The sequence below is a fragment of the Mycosarcoma maydis genome, chromosome 18 (genome assembly GCF_000328475.2).
Source record: "Mycosarcoma maydis chromosome 18, whole genome shotgun sequence".
NCBI lineage: Eukaryota > Fungi > Basidiomycota > Ustilaginomycetes > Ustilaginales > Mycosarcoma > Mycosarcoma maydis.
In genome coordinates, this window is record NC_026495.1 from 97,745 (window position 1) to 122,709 (window position 24,965).

At 55.3% G+C, this 24,965-nt stretch overlaps 11 protein-coding genes across 11 annotated transcripts; 6 read left to right on the plus strand and 5 right to left on the minus strand.

Annotated features, from left to right (window-relative positions):
• Window positions 1–36: 36 nt before the first annotated feature.
• On the plus strand, window positions 37–2,283 carry UMAG_05467 (uncharacterized protein; the record flags this gene model as incomplete). The annotated part of the gene is made up of 1 exon (XM_011393504.1): window positions 37–2,283. One exon carries the CDS (start codon window positions 37–39, stop codon window positions 2,281–2,283), a length of 2,247 nt encoding a protein of 748 aa, XP_011391806.1.
• Window positions 2,284–2,546: 263 nt separating this feature from the next.
• UMAG_10747 (uncharacterized protein) lies at window positions 2,547–3,545 on the minus strand (the record flags this gene model as incomplete). Its single annotated transcript, XM_011393626.1, has 2 exons — window positions 2,547–2,944; window positions 3,035–3,545. 2 exons carry the CDS (start codon window positions 3,543–3,545, stop codon window positions 2,547–2,549), a joined length of 909 nt encoding a protein of 302 aa, XP_011391928.1.
• Window positions 3,546–4,073: 528 nt separating this feature from the next.
• On the plus strand, window positions 4,074–6,875 carry UMAG_10748 (uncharacterized protein; the record flags this gene model as incomplete). Its single annotated transcript, XM_011393627.1, has 1 exon — window positions 4,074–6,875. One exon carries the CDS (start codon window positions 4,074–4,076, stop codon window positions 6,873–6,875), a length of 2,802 nt encoding a protein of 933 aa, XP_011391929.1.
• A 290-nt stretch (window positions 6,876–7,165) lies between these two features.
• On the minus strand, window positions 7,166–8,668 carry UMAG_05470 (uncharacterized protein; the record flags this gene model as incomplete). Its single annotated transcript, XM_011393505.1, has 1 exon — window positions 7,166–8,668. One exon carries the CDS (start codon window positions 8,666–8,668, stop codon window positions 7,166–7,168), a length of 1,503 nt encoding a protein of 500 aa, XP_011391807.1.
• Window positions 8,669–9,182: 514 nt separating this feature from the next.
• On the minus strand, window positions 9,183–9,830 carry UMAG_05471 (uncharacterized protein; the record flags this gene model as incomplete). Its single annotated transcript, XM_011393506.1, has 1 exon — window positions 9,183–9,830. The coding sequence occupies one exon, from the start codon at window positions 9,828–9,830 to the stop codon at window positions 9,183–9,185; it is 648 nt and encodes a 215-aa protein (XP_011391808.1).
• Window positions 9,831–10,493: 663 nt separating this feature from the next.
• UMAG_05472 (uncharacterized protein) lies at window positions 10,494–11,300 on the plus strand (the record flags this gene model as incomplete). Its single annotated transcript, XM_011393507.1, has 3 exons — window positions 10,494–10,535; window positions 10,682–10,843; window positions 10,932–11,300. The coding sequence occupies 3 exons, from the start codon at window positions 10,494–10,496 to the stop codon at window positions 11,298–11,300; spliced, it is 573 nt and encodes a 190-aa protein (XP_011391809.1).
• A 1,097-nt stretch (window positions 11,301–12,397) lies between these two features.
• Window positions 12,398–14,254, plus strand: UMAG_05473 (uncharacterized protein; the record flags this gene model as incomplete). Its single annotated transcript, XM_011393508.1, has 1 exon — window positions 12,398–14,254. The coding sequence occupies one exon, from the start codon at window positions 12,398–12,400 to the stop codon at window positions 14,252–14,254; it is 1,857 nt and encodes a 618-aa protein (XP_011391810.1).
• Window positions 14,255–14,479: 225 nt separating this feature from the next.
• Window positions 14,480–16,843, minus strand: UMAG_10749 (putative dolichyl-phosphate-mannose--protein mannosyltransferase; the record flags this gene model as incomplete). Its single annotated transcript, XM_011393628.1, has 1 exon — window positions 14,480–16,843. One exon carries the CDS (start codon window positions 16,841–16,843, stop codon window positions 14,480–14,482), a length of 2,364 nt encoding a protein of 787 aa, XP_011391930.1.
• A 1,141-nt stretch (window positions 16,844–17,984) lies between these two features.
• On the plus strand, window positions 17,985–19,136 carry UMAG_05475 (uncharacterized protein; the record flags this gene model as incomplete). The annotated part of the gene is made up of 1 exon (XM_011393509.1): window positions 17,985–19,136. One exon carries the CDS (start codon window positions 17,985–17,987, stop codon window positions 19,134–19,136), a length of 1,152 nt encoding a protein of 383 aa, XP_011391811.1.
• A 123-nt stretch (window positions 19,137–19,259) lies between these two features.
• On the minus strand, window positions 19,260–22,157 carry UMAG_10750 (uncharacterized protein; the record flags this gene model as incomplete). The annotated part of the gene is made up of 1 exon (XM_011393629.1): window positions 19,260–22,157. One exon carries the CDS (start codon window positions 22,155–22,157, stop codon window positions 19,260–19,262), a length of 2,898 nt encoding a protein of 965 aa, XP_011391931.1.
• Window positions 22,158–22,775: 618 nt separating this feature from the next.
• On the plus strand, window positions 22,776–24,815 carry UMAG_10751 (TFIIH/NER complex subunit TFB1; the record flags this gene model as incomplete). The annotated part of the gene is made up of 1 exon (XM_011393630.1): window positions 22,776–24,815. One exon carries the CDS (start codon window positions 22,776–22,778, stop codon window positions 24,813–24,815), a length of 2,040 nt encoding a protein of 679 aa, XP_011391932.1.
• Window positions 24,816–24,965: the final 150 nt, after the last annotated feature.

Below are 24,965 nucleotides of genomic sequence, written 5' to 3' on the forward strand. Positions count from 1 at the left end.
TGATCCTACGGATCCGCTCCTCATTTCAGTAGCCAGATGGCATTCTTTGCTCAAGGCAAATTCTCACCTTCGTCTCCAAACATGCAATGCAATGCAAATGCATCGAGGGATTCAACGCAAACCAGTCTGGCTCGTGATCAAGCTGACAGCCGTTCTATGCTCAGACATTCTACAACTGCAGACTGTTGGCCTGATTCGGCTTCTGCGGCGTCCCATTATGCTGTGAACCTCGATTCCTGGAACGGCGACAGTCAGCTGCCTCGTCCGACAGCTCGCGTCACAGCTCGTTCTCATACATCTTCCATCGGTCAACCTCTTCCGCTTCAACTCGACAGGTACACAGAAGCCGACAAGAGTGCCATCGCATATCGTATGCAACAACCAGATGCGTGGATCAAGGAGAATGACTCACTGCGACAGCTCGGAGGCTGCGACAAGGAACCATGGTCCCAAGATCCGCGAACACCAATGCCTTTACCCGCCTATCACGCCTCACCAGCTCATCAGAGGTTTGCTTCTGGATCCTCCGGTGCCTACTCTGGTGCCTACAGCGATCATCGCAATGTGCCACCATCCGAGCCTGACTCGGACCTCAGCTCTGACTATTCCGAATTTTTTCAGATTCCTGGTCTCTCTTTTCAGTCTACATATCCTTGCGAGACTAGAGAGCAAAGATCATTTAGCACCACCTATTCTGAGCCCCAGAGACACCTGCCAGACTTTGTCGTGGAAGAGCTCAAGCGGCTCAAACTCGAAAACATGGCTCTAAAGCGTATGGCTCAAGAGGTTGTCAGATACAACAACAGCCACGCCTCGGCCATTGGCCAAGGTCCAGACCGGCACCCAACACAATGTAGCCACCATCCACTTCTGTCGACACCAATCCGGCTGCAGCGCGTCCTCAACGGTGCAGAGCCGATGCAGACGTACAGAGAAGACAGTCGCCCACCGAATGCGGCCTCTACGCCGAGTGCGAAGCCTAGACAAATGGGAGCCTCTGCGTCCATGTGGGCTCCTGAAAGGCGTCGCGCTGATTCTCTTATTCAGACAGGCAGCAGCACACCTTCCCGTGATGGCGTCGAGCCGGCACGGAGCAGTACCTACTCCGCTGCAGAGCTTAGTCGTTGCATCGCTATGAATGACCAAAGTTTATCAACATTTCCGGGCCATCAACGCATGGTTGTCACTGAAAATTCTCGTGCCGCAGATCGACCCCATCCCCTTTCGGCTAGATCGACTCACAACTCGCCAGGCCCAGCATCGACAGTGACGACACCGAAGCTCGAGGATGCCCCAGCTTCGTCCCTCGTCGCCATGGTTCTCGATAAACGTGGACAAGAGGCGAGCTTGTTGCTTCAGCAGCAGCTGAAGAATGCGAGCCCTGAACGCCAGGCCGAGATTTTCGATGCGATCTGTGCTAGGATTGTGCCCCTTTCACACGATCGACATGGCAATTTTCTTGTTCAAAGCGCCATCGAAGCACGATGCGAGATCGCCAGACACCTCAAAGGTGCTTTCGTCGAGCTCACCATGTCTCAATTTGGATGCCATGTGGTTCAGAAAGCTCTCGAGGGGGAAGAAGACATTCGCGAATCTGTCACCGAAGAGTTGCTCGGTTCTCGACTCGATGAGACGCTGACCTCGCGCCACTCGATCCACGTCTGGCAGCGCATTCTCGAGACAGAATGGAGTCGCGCTCCGTTTCGCGAAAAGATCTTTGCGGCGATCAACAGGCAGCTCAAGGGACGATGGGCACAGACGGCGCGACAAGAGACGGGCAGTATCATTTGCCAAAACATTTTCGAGTCCGCCCGGCCTGCAGAAAAGGCTCAGTGCGTTCACGAGGTACTGGAGCAGCTGGACGACTGCGCCACGAACCAGTGGGGTGTATGGGTGGTGCAGCACATCATCGAACACGGCGACGAGGACGAACGCAGAGCGGCGCTTGAAGGTCTGGTCCGTTCGGCTGCCAAGCTTACTCTTTCCCTATACGGCCAAAAGGCGGTGATGAGCGGACTCAAGACGGGTGATCGGCAGTTCATGCAGGACTACGTCGAAGCCATGTGTCACAGCTCGCAGCCGCGTCGACCACCTCTGATTGATGTATGTCTGGCCCCGCACGGTATCCAAATTGTCACGCAGCTGTTGACTACGGTGGACCAAAAGACACGCGATCGTATTATCTCGACGGTTCGGCGCAACTCGGTGTTCCTCAAGGGCAGCAAGACGGGTATGAAGGTGCATCAGTTGTGCGAGCGTGCACGCGCGTTTGCTGGATATTGAAACACAAGCCCCATGCGTACTGTACTGTACAGTACAGTGCTGTATCTGAAAGCTCCACTTCGTTGCTAGTTTTCAAGGCTTTCGAGAAAAAAAATCACGTCAGGGGCAACGGTTAGTCAAATAAGTTATGCGATCAAGGATCTTTGCGAGCAATCAAGCATGTGATGTAACCATGTGGAATGGAAACGAAATTGTGTGAGAGCTCGATACAATTACATGAGGTTGCTGTGCTGTGTGCTGGGAGAGTTGGAGATGAGACCAAGTCATGGAGATTTGAGTTGAGCATCGTGTAGTAAAGAAGCCAGCTGTTTGGCTCTAGAGTACGAGCGGTCGATGCAAAGCTGCAGGATGTGCTGGTCGGTTGCGCTAGTGGTCGAATCCGAGCTGGTGGTCGAGAGACGACCTGACTGATGGAGGTAAGTGATGGTTGGTTTCGCTTTGGAAGATTTGGGCAAGGCTGACGGATTGAGCAAGACAGCGACTGTGGCGTGCGAAGAGGAGAGGGCAGATTCAAAAGCAGTGGGATCGCTGAGCAGATACTGGTTCTCAAAGATGGAAAACGAAGATGCGAAAGGGACATGTTCAAGATGCAAGGCGGTTCGGCTGGACGAGCAGCGCACTTGTTCCGTATCTGGATCGTAGGTAGCCGCTGGCAATTTAGCTGTTTTGGCGGTCGGCGTGAGTACAAGGGCATCTGTCAGCGAAGATGGTCTCGAGTGAGAAAGTGTGTATGTGTGAATGGCAAACTTACTGTCCGAGAGGGCTGAAACAGCGGCAAGCACGGCAGCATCCATTGCATTGCCATCAAAGCAGATGAAGCTGATGTCGAGATACAAGCACCAGACGGCAATGGCATCTTGGATGCATAGCAGTTGCCTGTCTAGCAAGTTGGAGCTATTGAGTAGTGCCAAGAGTCTGCTCGTCAGCACCTGAGCCTCGTCTCCGGGAGCACCTGGTTTGAACTTGGACGAGCAGACGGCGGGAAGCTCGACGTTGGGAATGAGGTATCCTTCACGTGGACGAGAGAGTTGTGGAGTGGCTACCTCTGCTTTGATAGCTGCGATGCAAGAAGTATTACCAATGCGAACAAAAGAGGAGCCATCGGCCGTGGAGATGGATCCGAGAGTGATGGTAGCATCACGGAAGGCAGCGAGAGGACGGCCATCTTCGCGAATGGAAGCGTCGAGGAAGCGCGAGAGGTACGAAATGGGACGCAGACGTTTAAACGTTGTTGCTACGAGATCAGCGTTCTCCTTCGCCATCGATGATGGCCCTGCTATTGTGTCCGTCGACATTGCTGTGCACAAATAAGGTATGAGATGAAAGCGTGATGATGTTGAGGGTGGTAATCAAGAAGCATCACGAACTCCAAATTTTAGTCGTGAGTTCACATCTGTGATCATCACCCAAGAACCACGAATTCTACTCACGACTATTCAGGAAAAATTATATCGCCAAAAAATCACGGCTGAAAAATCGTGATGGCGGCTTTGGAAGACGTGAGCGCACGGGATAAGAAAGTGGAGTTGTTTTTGCAAGAGCTGAGAACAGACGCTCGCGACTCGTGACTTCTTGAAGGAATCACACACAGAATGGATAGCTGGCCAAGAGGACCCTAAATTGTGAATATGAGTTGACAGTCACGAGTACTGTTCTGTGTTCCGTGTTCCGTGTCTCACGCTCGCACAACTTGAGCTTCAAGCTTGAGTTCTGATCATGTCACGCTTCGCTCTCACGACATTCAACCTAGCATCCTCGGTGACGATCAATTAAGCAGCTGATCAGGAACAATGGCGCTGTCACCGCCTGATGCAGCTGCAGCGGCTGAACAGCACACCGTGTCCGACAACAGCCTCTCGCCAGTGCGGTCAGATGCGATCGACGCCCTTCGCAGTATTCAACACTCATCCCAGCTCGCTGCTTGGATCGATCACCACGTCAACTCAGCGTCCAGTACCGATACACCTGCTACAGTCACTGCAAAGCTCGATGATGTATCTGCCAACCTGCGCCAGCTATCCCTCTCCCTGTCTTCTGTCCGCGATGCCTCCCGTACCGAGCTAGATCAGATCATCACCTCGCTCGTTTCGACCATCCCCAAGATCGGTATCGAGCTCAGACTCATGTCTGATACCGCAACTACACTTCAGACCTGCATACAGTCACTACAGAACCAGACGGCCTCCAAGGATGCATCTACAGACATCACCTTAGCCAGGATCGCAGCGCTGTCCAAAGCAAAAGCTGGCCTCATCGAGGCACGTCATGCGCTCCGAGAAGCACAGGCGTGGTCCACCCTCGAGAGTCAAGTTACGATACTTTTAGGCGAGCAAAGGTGGCAGGAAGCTGTCGAGAGAATAGCGAAAGCCACAGATTCCTTACGTCTCTTTAGTGGATCCGCAAAATCGACCGAGGAAAAGAGCCAACTGCTGCACACTTTGACCCAAAAAATTCACGAACAACTCATCCGCGTGCTGCAAACAGCGATAATCGATCGGGATTCGGACACAGTAGCTCGCATGGCGAATCTTCTTGCAACAACTCAAGATGGAGTACCTACATTCTTTCGTGCCTACACGTGCACTCGCTCACAGAGTTTGCTCTCAAGATGGGCGCAGACGGCATCCGAATCGAGTGGAAAGTCACTTCCAGCACAGTTCACCTCGCTCTTTGGCGATCTTCTCGCGCTGCTTGGCGAAGAGCGTGTCGCGGCCTCATCCCTTTTCACCGATCCCAACAAAGCCATTCAACTCCTTACGGCTGATGTCCTGGTCAGGCTCGACCCGCCCATGCATGCTTGCATCCAGCAAGCCACACGTGCACCCGACCTCGAGTCTTTCTTGGCTTGCCTGACTGATGCATTCAAGGCTGTTGAGGAAGTTGTCCGGACAATCAAAGCAATACTACCTCAAGCACAGTCATCACAGCGACTTCTGCAGGATGACCAACTGGGTGGTGCAGCCTCGCCCATCAACAGCGATCTCCTCGCCCTCGATACCACGGAAAAGCCCTGGCTTCAGCTCATCCTTGAGCCATTCCTTCCCTACCAGACCCGTCTCGCCACTTTCGAAGCCGAAGCCATGCAAGTTCGCCTGCAGAATCTCCAGTCTTCGGCACCCACTGCTACGTCTTTGGTCTCGACCGCGTCTACACAGGCACTCCTTGTCGCAAAGACTGCTGTTCGACGGTCAACAGCGTTGACAAAATCCTTTGCAACGCCTTCACTCCTTCCTTCGCTCGATAGCCTGCTTGAGACCGCGATGGGACGCGCCCACATTGGTCTTCGTTCTGATCTGCAACGCGTGCTGACCGATCTGCAGACCAGAATTCGTCGACAACACCTTTCCGAGACAGCCAGGCAAGCTGCACCAACTTACGACGAAAGAGGCGAGGTGCTCAACTCGAGCGATTGGAACGAGTTCAAGAAAGCGACCGGAACACTGTCTGTCTGTCGTGAGTCGCTTGCTGCAGTGCGGAGCTTGGAAGAAGTAATTGCCTATCAGATTTCCGAGCTCAGTGCGGTTGCTAAGCCACCGTCGTCAACGACAACAGATGCAGATCAGATGACAATCGACTATTCTAGCCCTGCGACAGCTTTGGCGACATCTTCGCTCAACACGACCACGTTGCACGAGCAGATCAACAAATGCAAGCGTCTCCTCTCCAATGCTTCATGGAACTCGTTCGCAGATGATATTTCCTTGCTACCTCTTGCTCGAGCCTCGGTGCTGTCAATCGCTTCGACGGTGCAATCCTTCCAACACGATCTTGTGCTCTCGCAATTCTTACCCGAACTCGAAGTCTACCCATCGTTGCCCATCTGGACGTCGAACAAGCATCCCAGCATTATCAACGAATACGATTTGGCGATGCCCAAGTTTAGTTTGAGCCCGACTGAAGCTATGGCGAGAATTGGCGAGGCCATGCTGAACCTGCCTAGGTTGTTCGAAGGGTATGCGGACGAGGTGTTGCTTTTTTGTCTCAACGAAGGCAAACGGTCAGCGGCGACATCCGGTTCCGAACCGGCAGCAGATCGAGACGAGAAAGGGATGCGTGCAAGACACACAACAATGGCAGGCGGCTTGTCGTCATCCATCGACACATGTGCGGCGGAAAGGTCGACCATGCATCGACAAGCTTTCTCTACCACCACGGTCCCTGCCGATCTGTACACCACCACCGCCGCCGTTGGTCGAGAGGCCGATGAGACTGAAGCTGGCGTGCTATCGCGGTACCTGCGCTCACTTCTGACGCTCTTGCTCACGCGTTTCCTTACCGACGTCGTGCCATCTCTTCCACGCTTGACCGAGATCGGAGCGGCGCAGCTGGCGGCGGATCTCGACTACCTCTGCAACATCTCTTCCGTCATCTACGCCGAGAGCGAGGCAATACTAAAGTTCTGGAAAAAGGCGGTTGAAATCAGCGCCGACACGGGCAGGTTGTTGGTCTCCGAAAACATGGTGGGTGTCAAGGGCGCCGTTGCAGGCGGCGTGAAGAACGACGACTTGGACGGCTGGAGTTCAGAGCAGATTGAATCCATGGTCAGGTCAGATGCGTTCAGCACCGTATCTAGGTTGAGAGGCTGGATCTGACCGATGGCAATCACGAATGCAATTGTGGCAAGCTGCTTGTGCTTTGTGCTAATGGATTGTGCATGCGCGTGTGAGTGATGGGCTGGTGACGCTCCAAAGTTCTCGAGACAAAGCAAGCTGAGAGCGGACCCGTCGACCTTGCTCTAGCAACGCCTTCTCTACGATCGACTCTGAAAATAGCAGGACACAAGCATGACACTACACAGCCTGTCGACACTGCACCTCAAAGCAAACAACTTGACATTCGCAATCGAGAACCACGGAACATCAGGAAAAAGCTTGCATATGGATCATCGACCCGTTTCGTCGCGCACCTCGGCACTGGAAAAGTTCAAGATGCCCGCCTGATCGAGCTGCGCAACCACGTGTTCGGCTCGGTCAACCTTCATGTCAGCCAGCACCTTGTTCACCTTTTGCAAATCTTTGCTCTTCAAAGCGTCTTTCAAGTCGTCTGGGAAACTCTGGAAGATATCCCACCGCTTTTGCAGCCATTGCCTGACGTCTTCCGGGTCGAGTTTGTCTTTGGCTTCACCTTCCAGTTCGATGATCTCAGGTGGTGGGCCATCGGGGATCTCGAATCCAATCACCGTGTTTTCGTCCTCTGCCACGAGTTGGATCTGTTCTTCTCCCGCGCCGGAAGATTGCTGTTGCTCTGCAAGCGCCTTGCTTCGGTCACGGATACGAGAGTAGGTAGCGAGCACGTCGTTGAGATACACCACAGAAGCACGACCGTCTTTGGATCCCACCATACGGCGGAAGAAGAGGTTGACTCCATCAGGTCCGAGTTTGTTGCAGTACTGAATCATGAGCGATTTCTCGACGCATCGACGTGCAAGCGACGAGTTGGAAGCCATCTGTGCATTGAAGGCTTCCAACAGGAGCGAATCGGTGGTGTTGTTGCTGGGGGAGAGAAGGATCTTGTGCTTGGAAAGGAACTGCAACGCGGTCTCGAAGGCGGTGATATTGAGCGCTTTTGCTGCATCAAAGTTGGCTGGCAGGGTGGAAGCCGAAAGAGGGATCGAGGACGGGACGCACGATGGTAGGCTGGCAAATTGACGCATCACATCGTCTGCTTCGGGGATGTCATCTTCGTCATCGTCATCGTCGTTGTCGTCGTCCGCAGTGGTAGGCTGGGTGGCTGTGCCGGAGGCCAGTGAAGGAGAGTTGAGCGTCTCGATGACCGGCTCTGCTTTTTTCCTGCCCTTATTTGGTGCCGGCTTGGGAAGCGGCTCAGGTTCGGCTTTAGCAACGTAGCCCGAGCTCCAACCTTCCTTGATACCGTCGCTGGTGATCTTCTTGGAGTCTTCCTTTTCCATCTGCTCGAGCTCAAAGTTGATCTGTGTCTGTCTTGCAGCCAGCTTTTGCTTGTGTGCCTCGAGCTCGCTCACCAGGACCTGATCGAGCTCGTCACCGTTCTTTGCTTTGACATTGTCCTGTTGTTGAATCTGGAGCAGGAGACTCAAAATCATGTCATCCGGGGTTGGACCGTTCGGGCCATCCTTGTTGCCCCTCTCGGCTCTTCCTGCACTGAGCTTGGCTACCTCCCTTGAGTAGTATGAGGAGCCTTCCTTTCTGGTGTTTTGCAAGAGTTGGTCAAGCCGAGGTGTGAGAGCGTTGTTGGTATCGATTTCTGCACGGAGAGCATCCTTTTCGGCTTTTCGCTGATCTCGCTTCTCGTGGATGTCGCGCTGCTTCCACCGAATAAAGGATTTCTTGTCAATGTTGGGGTGGACCTCGATGTCCGAGTCATCCGAGAGCTCGAGGTTATCCCACTTGGAGTAGTTGAGAGGCATTTTGGCAAACAAGCTGCTCTCAAGTCGATGGTGCTAAGCCAAGAAAGCGTCGACCAACATCAAAGTGTTGATCTCTGGCAACTGAGCCAATATTAATTAGTTTTACAACGTATTCGTGATTCGTGATTGTGATTGATTGCCTGAACGGGTCCGTGAACATCACGCATGCATGCGCCTAAGAAAGCGAACCATGAATTTAGAGACGCGATGCGAAGATTCCAGAAGTCACCGACAGCCTGACAAATTCGGCACTTCTCCCTGCTCCACACTCACGACTCACGACTCGTGACTCATGATTCGTGATTTTTTGACTGTCGCACAGGGCAAATTGGTGAGAGACTGTCTGCTGGTTGCACCCAACACAACCCTTTGTGAGCCTAGGGCGATACGTGATAGACCGCAGGCCGAAGTTCAATTTGAAGCTGCACGAGTGAGGCCAAGACTACTGCGAGGAGCAGTACACAAGGGATGTGGAGTGTCCAAGAAGGGCAAGAGTACTGGATGTCGTGGCAAACTAGATGACGGGCTCCCAACTGACACCGCAGCCGCAACCTGCGCCCTTGGCCTGCGGGTTGTTCTTGATGGCAAACTGAGAGCCAATGAGCTCGGTGACATAGTCGATAGTGCTTCCGCGTACGAGTGCCAGACTGATGCTGTCGACCAAGATGGACACGCCAGGATGCACTTCGAACTGAAAATCGTCCTCTTCGATCTCTTCAGTGATCTCTATCTTGTACTGATAGCCGTGACATCCTCCCGGTTCTACAGCGACTCTCAGCGCTAACGATGAGTTGTTCTCACGCTCTGCTACTTTTTGTAGCTGGGCGATCGCACGGTCGGTGGCAATGATCGTGGGTTCGCCATCTCGATAGACTTCGGGTTCTTCTGGTTCGTCCGGTTTGCGGATCAGCGTTGTAGCCAGCCTCCTTTGTGATCTCGTCAGCGAAGGAATCCGCGCACTTGGAAACGCTTCTGGTATTCTCCTTGAGCTAGAAGCCACCGGGGCAGAGCAGCGCAATGAAAAGGACGACAAGCTTGTCAGTCCACGTCTCGTTGAAGCGAATCGTGATGAGGCAAGCGTAGTTGCCGATGTGGATGCATATGTCTGTGTGTGGCGCAAAGCCGATCTTGCCGAGCCTGAAGGGAATGCTGATCGCAACATGATTGCCAGATTGATGGTGGTGATCCAGAATAGCTACGAGCTTCTGCAGGGTCTCTCACGCCTGAGATGTGAGTTGCTCAGCGTTGCAAGCTCACGCAAGCTTCGAATCTTATATAGGTGGAGGTCGATATCAATTTCCGATGTAGCCCGATCAGATCACAACGAGCTAACAAAACCAAGAAAATCGCTGTGTAAATCGTAAATCATGAAGTGGATCGTGAATCGTGGATCCACGATTGAGAGACAAGACTTGATCTGAAATTGTTTGGAATACAAACGTGGTGGGTGCGAATACAAAATGTCGATTGAGCGCGGGGCAGGCAATTTGAAAAATGGCTAGGAAGAAGCAGAAGGAAGCACAGACTCACCACGCTTTTAAAGTGCGCTTCTTCACTGTGACTTGACTCGTGATTCTCTGGCTCGAGCTGCCACTTGTGTCGCTGTAGTGATCGTCGACTTCGACGTATTACGCCTCGCCGACATCATATCTTGCTTCCCTTCCTTTCTTCTAGCAACTCGATTCTACACCAACCTCACAACAGTACGCATCTCATCAGCCAGAGTGGACCAAACTTGACGCAGCTCACCACGTTCAACATCGACCTCTGACCCTTCACTCTTGTTTCGATCTGTTTTTGATCCATCTGATTTTTTGCAGTCACAATGTCTGCTACCGTTGAAGAAATCGCCGACGACGTTCAGGACGTAAGTCTGACTCTCTTCAGCTGCGATGACCTACCGGTTGGACCGCAAGAAGTTGGAATCTTGATGCGCAGAAACTGACATGTCTCCCATTTCCCTTCCCTAAACCTCGACGGCACATTGCAAACCACTCGATTTGAACCCGTCAGCTTAATGTCCAGGAGTTTGACTCCGATGACGCTGGTGCCGATGTGCACGCTTCCGACAAGGTGGCTTCGCGTGCCGAGCGCAAGTCCCGTAAGGCCCTGCAGGGTATCGGCCTGAAGAAGGTTGGCGGCATCACGCGTGTTACCATGCGCCGTCCTCGTGGTGTAAGTCGTGCTTGGCTTTTGCATTGCCTTGTTGGTACTGCCGCATACTGATTAACTTTTATTTTCCTGCGCGCATTGTCTGCTACAGCACCTTTACGTGATCGCGCAGCCCGAGGTGTACAAGTCGTCGCACTCGGACGTCTACATTGTTTTTGGCGAGGCCAAGGCTGAGGACATGTCGCAGCTCGCCCAGGCGCAGGCTGCTCAGCAGATGGCACAGGCCGAGGCTCAGGAGCGTCTGCTTGCCGAATCGCTCCAGAACTCGAGCGCCAGCGGTGCCGAGAAGAAGGTCGAGGAAGAGGAGGAGGACGACGACTCGCCCATCGATGAGGAGGGTGTCGACGCAAAGGACATTGATCTCGTCATGCAGCAGGTGAGCTGCTCGCGAAGGAAGGCTGTCAAGGCGCTCAAGGAGTCCAACGGTGACCTCATCAACGCCATCATGAACGCCAGCTAGATCGTCGGCCTCGATCGTATTTGCCGGCAAGTCTAGCTGAGTGTAACCGGCTGTGCTGCTTGATGAGCCATTTTCAACTATGGAATCAATCGACGCAGAACACGAGAATACGAGCCAATCGGTACTCGTGCGTTGCTTGCATTGCCAACCTCACCGATACTGTCTTGTCTTGAAACACCATCCACCCCCCCAAAAAATCCGATGCTTATTACGCTTCACTCACGACTGTCGGTCTTGGTTTGCGCAGAGGCTGATGCACTGTACATGATTTCAAGTCGCGTTGTGTATGTATTGCGTCTGACGGCAGTTGAAGCCTTGTCGCTCTCTTGTCACTGCATCCTATATTGTACAGTTTGTCAAGCGGGAGAGAGAGAGAGAGAGAGAGAGAGAGAGAGAGCTGAAGCTGTCAGCTCGAGTTATGCTGTGTGGTGCTTGAAAAGCTTGTGAAATCTAACACTTGGGTTATGCGTTAGCCACGTGATGCGTGGTGTAAAATCGCAGACGACACTCACAGACTCATGACTCTGTGAGGTTAAGAAGACTGGTTGGCAAACTACTGACTAAAGTAGCAAGATGCAGCAGGTAACAAACGAGGACGATCACGCGATAATCGTGAATCACAAATCACGAATCACGAATCGTGAATAAGTCACAGCGAGTCGTGAGTCACAGTTATGTTTGCTCATCTCGGCATAAAGGTATTTCGTGATTCGTGCTTCACACATCTTGAATTGAAAATAAGTTAAGGGTGCCGACCGAAAAAACCTCATCCTTCGTGCTTGTGTCTTGTGCCTCGTGCCTCGTGCTTCTTGGCTCTGGTCACTGTGAACAGATAAGTTAGATACGCAGTCATAATCACGAATCGCGACTTTTTCTTGGTTGGCAACAGCAGGTTTGATAGCGGCGCACCTGTGAAATTGGATATCGTAGCCTTTCTTCTCGACGCCGTCGTCCGCGATTCGTGATTCTCAGAGATCCACGCGCGCCACTTGTTTGGTAGGAACAGCATCGGACAGGCCGATTCAAGAGGCTCGATAGAGCCGATCCGGATCAAATCCGCTCACCACGACGAGTGGCGGCGCGGCGATCCCACTGTGATGGTCGATACTCGTGCGTACACAGTCGATGCGCAGCTGTCTGCTGCAGCAGACGACTCGCAATCACATCGAAGACGCCAATCGTACATGCACGGTCTATTGCTCTTGCTCATCGTCGTCTTCCTCTGGACCGCTTCGAATTTCCTCACAAACGCTCTGCTCACCACGGGCGGATACGACAAGCCGTTTTTCGTGACGTACGCAAACACGTCGTCGTTCGCGCTGTATCTGGTGCCATATCTGGTCAGCAGCAGGTTACGCAAGAGATGGAGCAATGCAGCCGCCAACCCACACACATACACCAGCCTCCCGCAGCACGATGTCGAAGCCGACGCAGATCAATCCGAGCATCACATCCAGGACGACAAGGACGAGTTGCCCAAGTGGCTCAAGACGCTCGGTTTCGACGTGCCTACCGTCACACCAGATCAAAGTGTAGCAGCAGCATCGACAGCAGCAGTAGTAGTCACACCAACTGTCAAGCCGTTTGCTCTCTTGGCCGAGGACCAACAGCAACAGCAACAGCAACAGCAACAGCAACCACGTGGGCGAGGAGGCAAAAAAGCGTCTTGCACCAACCTCAATCACAAGCCGATCCGGCTCACCAGGTCGTTCTCGCATTGCCAGCAGCAGCAGTACCAGCAAGATGATTCTTCGACAGCATCGACGCCGCTACTTGCACCAACACCGCCCGTGTCACGGCCAAGCTCGCCCGTGCGCCCGTTTCTGGTTTCCACGTCGGTGCCGCGTCCATCTTCGATCGATGGCAGAAGGCCACGTACTTCGATCAGCATCGTTCGCGCCGCGGATGGCAACGCTTCGGCGATACCGGCTGTGCCCGTTGCAGCGTTGCCGCTGCCGCCGCTGACGTTGAGGGAGACGGCGATCCTCGCGTCGCAGTTTACGCTGGTGTGGTTTGGTGCCAACTGGGCGATTAATGCGGGCTTGGGGTTGACGTCTGTGGCTAGTGGTACGACGATCGGATCGGCCAGTGGCTTTTTCACGCTCGCTTTGGGAGCAGCGTTGGGTGTGGACAGGTTCACTTTGGCGCGCTTAGGCGCGGTGTGCATTTCGGCGTTGGGCGTTGCCGCGGTGACGTTTGCGGATCGAGATAGCGCCACCTCGACCATCACGGTCTCGTCGGAAGCGATCCTGGATGGGTTGTGGAGACGATCCTGGACGTCGACGAGCGCTGCGAGTATGCACAGCTTTGTCAGTAAACCACCAAACGCACCGTTGGGCGATATGCTGGCGCTTCTCTCGGCGTTGCTCTACTCGCTGTATGTGATGCTGCTGAAAACGCGCATCGGCTCGGAAGACCGCATCTCGATGCCGCTCATGTTCGGTATGGTGGGTGCGATCAACATTGTCTGTCTGTGGCCCATGTTGCCGCTGCTCCACTTTGCGCGCATTGAAAGCTTCTCGCTTCCGCCGTCGCCCTCAATCTGGGCCGGTGTCGTGCTCAACATGTGCATCACTCTGGTCAGTGATTTCATCTATCTGTTGGCCATGTTGAAGAGTTCGCCGTTGATCACCACGTTGGGCTTGTCTTTGACCATTCCGTTGGCCGTGGTCATTGATGCGCTCAAGGGCAGCCATACCGGCGGGGTCGTTGCCGTTGTTGGCTCGACGGCTGTACTGAGTAGCTTTGGCTTTATCGGTTGGGACGATCATCGTTTGTTTCAACAGGAGAGCGCCAAGGCGTTGGCGACCGCAGCAGCGTCCGCAGAGCTGGGCGAGCAACACCACGCTCCGCATGAGCACCATGCTCATTGCCACATGAACCGTGTCCATCCACCCTCAATCCCACCGCGAACACCCACCACTTCGTCCGCCATCACCGTGGTCTCTGACTAATTCCTTCCCCCTTCCCACCACCCAACGCAATCCACCTCCCTCCCCTCCGTCCTCTTCTTTGCAGTAGCATCATGCCGACTTCATCACACAATTGCACGCAGTCATAACTTGGTCTTGCTTTCCAAAACGCACGACGATTTCAATTGTCTTTCTTTTTTCTGCAAAGCCTTACACCACTTTCCACGGCACACGGCACACGGCTAGCGGTGAACGGAGAGATCGAGATCAGTAGATGTTCCAGCTCTTACGCCACTTGAGGCCCTTGTGCGATTTAATATCACCCTTGAAACCATAGCTGTTACCTCTGAACCACCAGAATGCGGCGGTGATCGCGACGACGCTGACGACAAAGACGGCGTTTTTGAGCGCTTCGGACAGCGGCTGTTTTCTGCGGCTTGCGCCAAACGCATAGACGGCGGTGCTGGGACGCCAGACGAAATGGTCGATGAGATGCACCAACATGAGCACGGCAAAGTAGAGGATGGGCAGGTAGTGGTGCAAGTAGCAGACGCGCGCCATGACCAAAAACGGCAGATAGTGAAGCAGCCAGCCAAACGCAGCGAGTTTGGCGACGTACAAAAAGTGCGCCCAGTCCGCAGGCGAGAGGTCGTGGATGCGCCTTTGACGTCGCATCATGTACCACAACCATGTCGCGCCGAACGCGAGCAGCGACGACGACGACGCCCACCAGATCACCGGGTTGCCGAGCAGGTAGAACTTGATCGAGTTGTCGTCCCAGGAATTCATCCTCAGTCCATTCCACAGCCACGGCCAGTCGAACGGCTTGCTGGCCAGAATGTCTTCCTTGTCCGCGTCCGGAATCAGCGCGTTGTTCGACGTCATCATGGCCACATTCAGGTGAATAAAGTCGCGCAGGAACGGCGATTTGTAAAGCTGCGAATCACCGGGCGCAAGACGCTCGTTCCAGTGATTCTCTATGTTCCACCAGGTGTGTTGGTCCTTGGGATTGTTCTCCTTGTCGCACGACACTTCGACCTGCTTCCAACCCCACTGTGGCAGTACAGCATTGGCAGCACGCATGTAGCAGCCCAAGTTCTTGTGTCGCAGCCTCAGTCGGCTCGTCAATGAGCGCACAGGCGCATCGCGAGCCACCTTGCCATGCACCATGTCGTCCACCACCTCGACCACCCAATGGTCGTTATCGTCGCCGGTCTGGTCATCTCCGTAGCCCGACACCTCGAGGTTCTCCTTTGTGACTGGAGCGGCGACGTGATGCGAATGAATGTTACGCTTCGTCTGGTCGTGAACCAGACGGATCACGTCGTTGTTCTTGAGCATCCGTACGGGCTCGGTGGAGGAAGAGTAGTTGGCCGGCAACGCGCGCTCGTTCCAAGGCGGCGTGATGATGAATTCGTTGTTGTTGTCGCGGTAGTGATAGCAGGTGACTTGCTGCTGCTGCGATCCGACAGGGTACGTCTGGACGTGCGAGTGGAGCAAGCCGCCTCCGTAGCCCATGTTTTTGAGCGTGATCTTGGACCCAAACGCAGCTTCGGGCGGTGAGAGAGCAAAGTCGTTGCCGCGAAGATGGCTCTGGAAGAGACTGCTCATCTGAGCATCGCCTGGACCAGACCGGCTGAGGATCAAAAAGTGCGCCTTGAAGCTGAGCATGTAGATGGTCAGAGGCAAGAAGATCAGGCAGAGGATGCGCGCGCACCAGTGACGCACATACGCGCGAACAGGCATACGAAGATCGCCAAACTTTTCCCAGAGATCTTCGACCGTAAACACACCGACGAGCGCGGTAACAAAGAGACCAACCCATTTCACTGACGAGACACAGCCGATCGAAGCGCCAGTGAAAGCGAGCCAGAACCACCAAGCCTTTGTGAAGGGAGCCGACTTGTACTGCAAAAACTTGACCAGGCCATGGACGGTGGTAAAGGTGAAACACAGGAGCATCGAGTCGAGCAGGATGAAGCGCGAGATGACGAGCCAGCCATTGTCGAGGAGAACCATCAACGTGAGCAGGTGACGAGCGCGCCAGTTCCAGTTGAGACCGCCGCTGGTGAACCAGGCGAGAGGGACCATTGCCACGCCAAACATGGCAAGGATGACCCTCATACCGATGTAGTTGACATCGGCCGGGTAGGTTTCCCCGGACTTGAATTCGAACTGACCTCGGTAGCCACTGATGAGACCGGCGAGGCCGACAAGCATCTTGCCGAGAGGCGGATGGACGTCAAAGTAGAACTCCTGTTGCAGGTAGTGCGAGCCGAATTTTCCGAAATGCGCCTCGTCCCAAACGACGACGTTGCTATTGCCGATACCCCAGAGACGCGTGATGAGCGAGAAAAGGGTGTAGATAAGGCCGATGACTTCTTCCTGGCGCAGCGTCCAGAGGACAATTTCAAAGTTGGGCGGCTTGCGCTGTTGATGGACGGGGATGAGGTGCGCATACTTGTTGACCTTGGGCGTGTTGGAGGACGGCGGTTGAAAGCCGGCCTCTTTTGCTTTGAGCGCGGCCGAGTCCGAGGAGAGGTCGGCGTGATCTGAATCGACCGTGGTAGCAGGCGAGTAAGGGTCAAAGCCGGCGGCGAAGCGGCGGCTGTTAGCAGCTGGGCTACTCATTCTTCCTGGCGAGTCTTGTGAGAGGTAGGTGGACGAAGGCGGGGAGTGGGTGGGGAGGAGCGTATCGTGGCTGTCAATGTAGCGTTTGCGGTACGGCGCTGGGAGGTCCTGGTCTGAGTCCAAGGCGGCCGTGGTGGCGTAAGGCGAAGTTGCGGATGAGACGGCGTGTGGGTGATCGATGGTGATGTTGGTGTAGGAGGACCTCTTTGGAGCGTCAGCGCGCGAGGTGGGTAGCATCGAGTGTAGTTCCAAAGGTGGGCGCGAGAGAAGAGCGGAGCAAGAAAGCACCAATGTGGGGGTGGATTTGCGGAACCGGCCGACTGGGAGCGCAGCAAAGCAGACAAGTAAGATCACGGATGATGGAGCTGAGAAAATTGGATGCTGAATCGTGTGGCGATGCTCCTTGCGAGTCGCGTTGGCGCGTTTTGTCCGTCTGGTTCGGCCTGCCGAATCGGATGCTGAGACGATCAAAGATGGTGGTTAAGCGATCGGAAGCCGATCCGAAAGACCAAATGAGTGTGTGTGACTGTAGAGCGGTAAAGACAAGAAGATCCTCTTGTCGAGCTGACAGCCTGTATGTAGCTTGGTCACAATCGTGAATCACGAATGTGAATCACGAATCGCATCGCTCATCGCTGCAACGCCAAAGCAACACTCAGACTTGTCTGGCTGGCCCGACTCACGCTGCGCAAGCGCGTGCCTTTTGGAAAGCCAGTCAGTTGTGAGTCTGTCGTGAATCACGAATAATATTCTCGAGCAAACTTGCGGTGAGCCTCTCTTGTGTTTCTCCCAGCGCGCTGTTGGGACATCCGAGCTTCTTCTTGCGATGCCCATTCACGATTCACGATTCATTATTCGTGATTCGTGATTTCGTGATTCGCGATCGTTGGCATAGACATGTTACACCGGCGTTTCTCTGGGCTTTCAAGCCCCGATTTTCCATCACGCATTTGTGATTCGTGATTCACGATCTCAAATTACGTTTGTAGTTCGTGATTTTCGTGCTGGAGCTGCACAAACGTGAATCCAACTCCCCAACTCATGAACTCACCAACTGGCTCACGTCTGCCTCCACCTCAGCTCGTCTTCCTTCTCGTCACCAACATCAGACACCCTGACAAGACGCTGGCACACTACCGACATGTCTGACACAGCACCGTCCACCGAGCAAGCTTTGGCTTCGGTTTCGCGTTCGCGTTCGCCGAGTGCTGCTCCTGTCGATGCAGCCGAGGCGGCGCGGCTGAAACGCGAAGCTCGCAAAGCTCGAATCCTCAGCAAAGGTTCGGACCGTCTAGCACGCATCACCAATACCGGCCGTGGCGAAGGCGCGTCTGCCTACCTCAATGACAACACTACGTCGCTACCTTGTACGCCTGCTGCGCGACCTGCAGCCGCGGCAAGTGCCCCCGCCGCAGTCGCAGTCGCCGACGATGACGATCCGCTCGAGGTGGACATCTCTACTCTACCGCCCAGACAGAATCGGCTGGAGGGCGACGAGGCTCCGAATCCATTTGGCATGTTTGGTGGTGGTTTGAATGGCACATCAGGGCAGAACCCTATGGAGGCGCTTATGGCCATGATGCAAGGTGGACTTGGTGGTCCCGGTGCGGGCGGTGCGGACGGTGCGCCTGGTGGTCAAGCAGACATGTCTGGTCTGCCACCGCAGCTTGCAGCGATGATGCAGCAGTTCGGTGCGGCTCCTGGTGCGGCTGGCGGAGCGGCTGGCTTACGCAGAGCGACAGCGACAAAGTCGACTGCCGAACGATGCTTTGACGTGCTACAAGCTGTGCTCGTGCTCGCGCTCGCGGTGTTCGCGGTGAAGTCGTCGCTTGTAGACTTGGACCGATCGGGAGTCATGCCACCAACCATGGGCGACTCCACCACTAGCGGCGGCGCCACTCTGGCTCCGACACTCGTCCAAAGATGGGCTGCACTCGGTTACCAGCAACCTAGGCCGATCGAGTGGTCGACGATCTCGGCGCGCTTGCCTCTGTTCTGGATCTTTGTCTCGCTCGAAGTGGTTTTACAAGCATCACGCATCCTGATGTTCTCGCGCAAATCCCCGCCACCCCCCTCGCTCCTCTCGACGCTCACATCGATGCTGCCGATCCGCAACTTGCATCTGGCTCTCACGCTCGCCGCCAAGTACGTCGCGCTCCTCAACGCGCTCGTCAATGACGTCTGTCTGCTGGCCTTCGTTTTCGGCAGCAGCGTGCTCTGGAGCTCGTGGATGCTAGGCGGCACAGCCATGCTAGATCATACCGTCAACACGTTGGTCCATAATGAGTTGTAGATGCGCAATCCCCCACATGTCCCTGTTCCTGTTGGCTCGTTCATGTGTACGTTGTCTCGTACTCGTCGCAGGCGGCTTGGTCTTCAGTGGTGAGCGCACAGTTTGACATTCATCGTGTGGTGCTTAGCTGGGTCGGGGTGACATGTGCGTGTGCTCTGGTGCTCGCGGTGGAGCGGGCGGAGCGTTGCTGGACGTGACTTGGGCGTCGCGCACGAGCCTAAACAGGCTCACCTCGGTATCGCTCCACACGCCCCAAGGCAGCAAGCCATTGAGGTATACTAGGCCCCATAGATAACTTGACAGCCACACAAGCGCGTGGTCTGTCCAAGACCAGGGTCTGGGATGAAAGCCACCGACGGGAGGCGTCAAGTGGGGGATGCGCTGTTCTCTGAGATACGCGAGGACTCGTGCATCAGTATCGCCAGCTGTGGTGTCGAGCTTGGCTGAGCTGGAGCGAAGAGCGGCAATGCGCTCGATGTCCGGCAGCAGTCGATCGATCACTAGTCGAGGCGTGCAGAGCGGGAGGCGCGAGTGCCACGACTCGACCCATGCTTGCGTGGGACGAAATGCGTGCTTGCCAATATACCGCGCTGCGACACTCTCAACAACGTGCAGCGGATACTGGCACAGCTCGCCGCAATACTCGCTCTTGCTCATCGCACCACGTGCACGCTCAGTAGACGAGCTGGACAGACGTCTCGCTTTGCCTTTATCCACGTTGCAGGCTGCATGCTCGTCTGTCACGCCCGACGTCGAATGCTCGCGCTTTTGCAGTCGCTCGTGTCCCTCGAACCAGTCCCTGGTATCAGTCCCGACGCTCCGCCGTCTTGCCCAAACTTGCTCCACCGCCTTGCGCAACTCAAATGTTTCGAGCTCTTCCACCAAGCCTCTTGCCAGCACGAGCGAGTACACGAGGTTCACATTTTCCTGAAATGCACACGTCAACACGGCGTTGATCGTCTGCAGCACGTAGAACAGCAGCCGCGGATTGCGCTCCTCGGACAGCAAAAACGCGGGCTGCGAAAACGACGTGAGCAGATGAAGTATGCGCGTCGATGCGCTGATCGAGAGGTTGCGCCAAGCAGGCGCTGTGTTGGTGAGCGAAATGACGAGTGGCGCATACAGCGTTGCCAGCTGGCCGTGAGTCGTAGCGATGAGATTATACACACCCTGTACCAGGTAATCAATCGCCGTATTGGCTGCCGCCAGTCCCAGACGACGGGGGAGCTCCACTTTGGCTGCACTTGCCGGCTTGGCTAGCTGTACAGCAAAGCTCGGTTCGCTAGATACGTCCTGAAGCATGAAGGCACACAGACGCACCAACCCCTGCATCGCCACGTTGGCCTTGTAGCTAAGTGCAAAGTACAGCAGGACGCGCAGCAGCTCGGGCGCTCGCATCGGATCGTCCAATACAAATGCTCGGAACTTGCGATTGTGCTCGAGTAACTGCCACAGCAACACCAGACGCTCAGCCACCTGAGTGAGCTGCGCGCTTGTCTCGGCTGCGCTCTGAGCGCGACCTCGCAGCGCGATCGGAATCGCAAGCATCTGAGTGGTAGAGTTGACGTGCTCGTTGAACCATCTCGACATGCCGGTCCAGATCCAGTCGAAATCTGCTGTGCGATGCAGCTTGCTGAGATAGAAGCGAAACACGTTGCGTCCGCCTGGTCCACGCAGTGGTCGGCCGAGCGTGGTTGGGCTCAGGCTCGCGGTATCTGTTTCTGGCGCCAAGACACCGGGGTACGTGAGCAGCACATCCAGGACCTGCAGAGACAAAGTGACCAGATCCGTGCGCACTTGATCGTTCGAAGCACCGACCAGGCTGCCAACAGCAGGCAAGCCGAACCACGCCGCCGTGGAGCTGCGCGCATTGGCGATGCTCGTATTGATCAGACTACACATCAGAGGCAGCATTACACTTTGGTCCAGATCCCGAACGGCAAATGCAAGCGCCGGATTGGCTTGCGTAGTTTGCAGGTGTGCAGGAATGTAGATGCTTTTCGAAAGCAGGACGAGGAGCAAGCGAAGAAGCTCGACGCGATTCGAGAGGTGCCAACGAGTAGTACCGCGTAGGTCGACCGAGCTCCCTACGCCTGCTTGCCAGATCGAGTAGTGGATGCGTCGAGCAGATGCGCTGGCCGCACCTTGTTCGAGCTGGTCTTGCGTCCATGGCAGGCTGAAGCCGGAGCAGAAGAGCAGATCGACAACCAGCGTGACCAGACGTTCTCCCAACGCTACTGGTATTGGCTCTTGGTCGTTGTGCGTTTCGCTTTGGTCGGTACTGAGTGGATGTCGACTAGTCTCGACGCTGGGCGCACGCGTGGCTTGGTCGTCTTGGTTGTCGTGGTCGTCGTCAATGACAAAGTGTGTCGAGCTGTCCAGCTCGTGCTTGGGCTGGTCTGTGCCGGGGTTTACAGCATTGGCACCAGTGTTTTGCGAGGCGTCAGGATGTGTATACGCATCGGGTGCCTGCGTCCACAGCACTTGGTGCTCGAACGAAGCGTCGTCCGACTCCATGACAGCCGGCAGCGTCCTTGTGAGGATACGAATGACGTTGAGAGCCTCTTTTGTCCTATCCCTGTGATCCGATGTTGGTCGCACTTGAGCCGAATCCGGCCACATGAGCGAGCCACCTAGCTCTTTCCACTTGGACACATCTGCCAAGCCATTCAGCCTAGCTGCCAGCCCTGACGCTTGCTGGTTGGCGTCAGGTGCACCACTGGATGCGGGAGGCTCAAACCAAGGATCGACCAAGAGACTCTCGAGATGCGCCACCATGACGCGCACCAAAGTCACAAGGTTTTCAGGAGCGCTCTTGCTCGCACGTCGCAGATCCGCCAGCGAGAGCAGGGAATACACTTGGGTGGCGGTGTCGAGCTGCAGAAAGCGTGACCAGTACTTGGAGTCGTGGTAGGGAATGTGACGTTCCGAGTACAGACGCGCGATGCCGTCGACCTGCGAGAGTTTGAAATCCATCTTGGTCGGATTGCCGAACACGAGCCGCGTGGGGAGGGACAGCATGTTTGCCAAGCTGCCTCAGTAGACCAGATCGCTTCAACAGCAGAGCAGCGAGGACGAGATGATGATCAGCGTACAGAGCTGAATCACGAATCATGAAATCGCGAATCGTGAATCAGAATCGTGAATCACAGAGTGTTTGGACGCATTTCAGGGTTCATTCGTGATTCGTGATTCGTGATTCGTGATTCGTGATTCGTGATTCGTGATTCGTGATTCGTGATTCTCGATTCGAATCGCCAAAGCTGGCGTGTGCCGCAGACGCATCCCCGACCAACTTTTATAATCACGAATCACAGAACAACGTTGCCGGTAAATTGTGAATCCAATCGCGCTTCCAATCGTGTCTTTGCTCCACACGCGGCTTACCATCACTCACACACCCAGCCTGTGACTCTGAACACTGAGCATTGCGTTGCTGCGTTGCTGCGTTGCTGCGTTGCTGCGTTGCTGCGTTGCTGCGTGTCCATTACACGCTTCCACCTGTTCGTGGGGAGAGACGACGAAGCCGGGATACGCAGATACGCTACAACGGCGCACGGTTTGCGCGGTGCGAGTGCAGGCGTGCCGCCTCGTGCGTGCGACACCGGAGCCATCTGAGCGACGACGAGGCTTGTCACCATGTCGGCCTCGTCATCGTCATCGTACATGCATGCGGCGGTCGCCTTCAACAAAGTGGCTGGGACACTGTCGCTGCATACGGACGAGACGGTGCAGTGGGTACCGTCGTCTGCGTCGTCGGGCGTGTCAGGCTTCCACCTCAAGTTTTGCGACATTGCCGGGCTGCAGACGTCGAAAGCTGGTGCGGCTCAGATTGCGCTCATGCTTGTGCTGGCGAATGCGGTTCAGATCGCTTCCAAGTCCAAGGTGCTGCTCGTGTTTAATGCGGCGCAGCAGACAGCGCTCGAGGATCGCGAAAGGTTCAAGACCGAGCTGGCCGCAGCAGTCGGTAGGAATAGGGCCAGCATGGATGGTGCGTCCGGGGGAGCCACACCGTCTTCACTACCGGGTAGTCCGGCACAGGCTTGTTCTCCGGCTGCGACTGCAACTGCGACTGCGACTGCTGCGACTCGCGGTGCAACGCCAGATACGCGAGCTGCTACACCGTCGCGCATCGCTCCGCCGGCATCTGCCAAGCAGCCCAGGCTCAACGACACAGCTCGGCGCAAGACCGAGATTGAACTTCGGATCAGCGTGATCAAATCGAATGCGTCACTTCGAGCACTGCACAAGGACATTGTCATCTCGGGAGAGATGTCGGATGCTGAATTCTGGTCGCATCCGCAACGGCAGCGACTCGTGCGCGCCGAGCGTGCCAAGCTGGAACAGCGTGCCGGACGCAACGCTCGACTCGCCGATCCGAAACCGACCCCGAATGAAGCGGGCGAGCTGAAGCTGAGCATCACACCGGAGCTGATCCGCGATCTGTTTGAACAGTTCCCCATTGTAGCTCGAGCGTACCAAGACAACGTGCCGTCCAAGCTGGACCAGGCGTCGTTCTGGACGAGATACTTCCAGTCCAAGCTGTACCATCGCTTAAGGACCAGTGCGCGATCCGCGGCTTCCGAGCACATTGTGCACGACGATGCCATCTTTGATGCATACCTCGAGGACGAGGATAACGAGTTGCAGCCCAGACGCGAGTTCAACCCGCACGATCGCTTGTTGGATCTGCAAGCGACCGAGGAGGATCACGCCGAGACGGGGAATGAGAAGGACTGGACCATGCGCGCCGGAGCCGAGCGCAGGACGTTGCCGTTGATGCGCCGCTTCAACGACCATTCGCAGTCCTTGTTGGATTCAGCGTTGGGCGAACAAGAGCGAGGCCAGAGCAAGCGCAGGATCGTCGGGGGTGTTGGCGACGAGTACCCCACTGCCACTCATTCAGCACGCCAGGGTGATGCCAACTCTGCCCAGCACACTTCAAGCGCACATGATGCTGACCAAGTCGACGATTCTGTGGATTGGATCAAGAAGCACTACTACCGGGAAATCGTGATTGACGACCTCAATGATTCGGTTGCGACCGACAAGGTTCGACTGAACATGGCGGATCTCGAGGGGTATTTTTCGACTACTGTGCAGGGTGGAGATGAAGCGGTGTCTAGTGTGAGGTTGAATGGAGCAGAGGATGAGAAGGCGGTCTTGACCATGCACGAGTATGTGGCGGTGGTGCACAAATTTACGCAGACGATGCGTGCGTGGGGGGGAGTGCAGTTGGGCGGGTTTCGGCCTAGTGCGCAGGCGACAGAGGCGTGTATGATGCGGATCATGCAGAACTTGCGATCGCGCACACGTCCTGCTCAGACCAGTCACACGAGTGTGGTACCTGATCAAGTGTTCAAGTCTGTCATCAGCCTGCAAGCCAGTACGACCGAGTTCCTCCGTCAGTTCTGGAACGCTATTGCTCCACAACCCGACATGTCCGACCATCCTCCACACCGACCATCGCACAACGATCCATCCATCCAAGATCGCTTGCTCACAGCCAAGAAAATGGCACTCAATCTAGCCAACTTCCACACGAAACTCGATGCCATCTTTCCACCATCACACCCAGATGCCGACGACGTATTGCACAACATCGACGCTTTACTAGCTCCCACGAAAAACGCCGTCCATATCGCCCTCACAATCGCCCGCCGTAGAGCCATGATTTGACCACCCAGCTCGCGAGCTAGTCAACCCGCAGCCTACACGACCATCCATCTCACCACGACATCGCACGCTCAGCGACAAGCCAAATTCCGAATCCGAATCCGAATCCGAGTCCGAGTCCGAGTCCGAACCAAGCCTATGCCAATGCTTTGT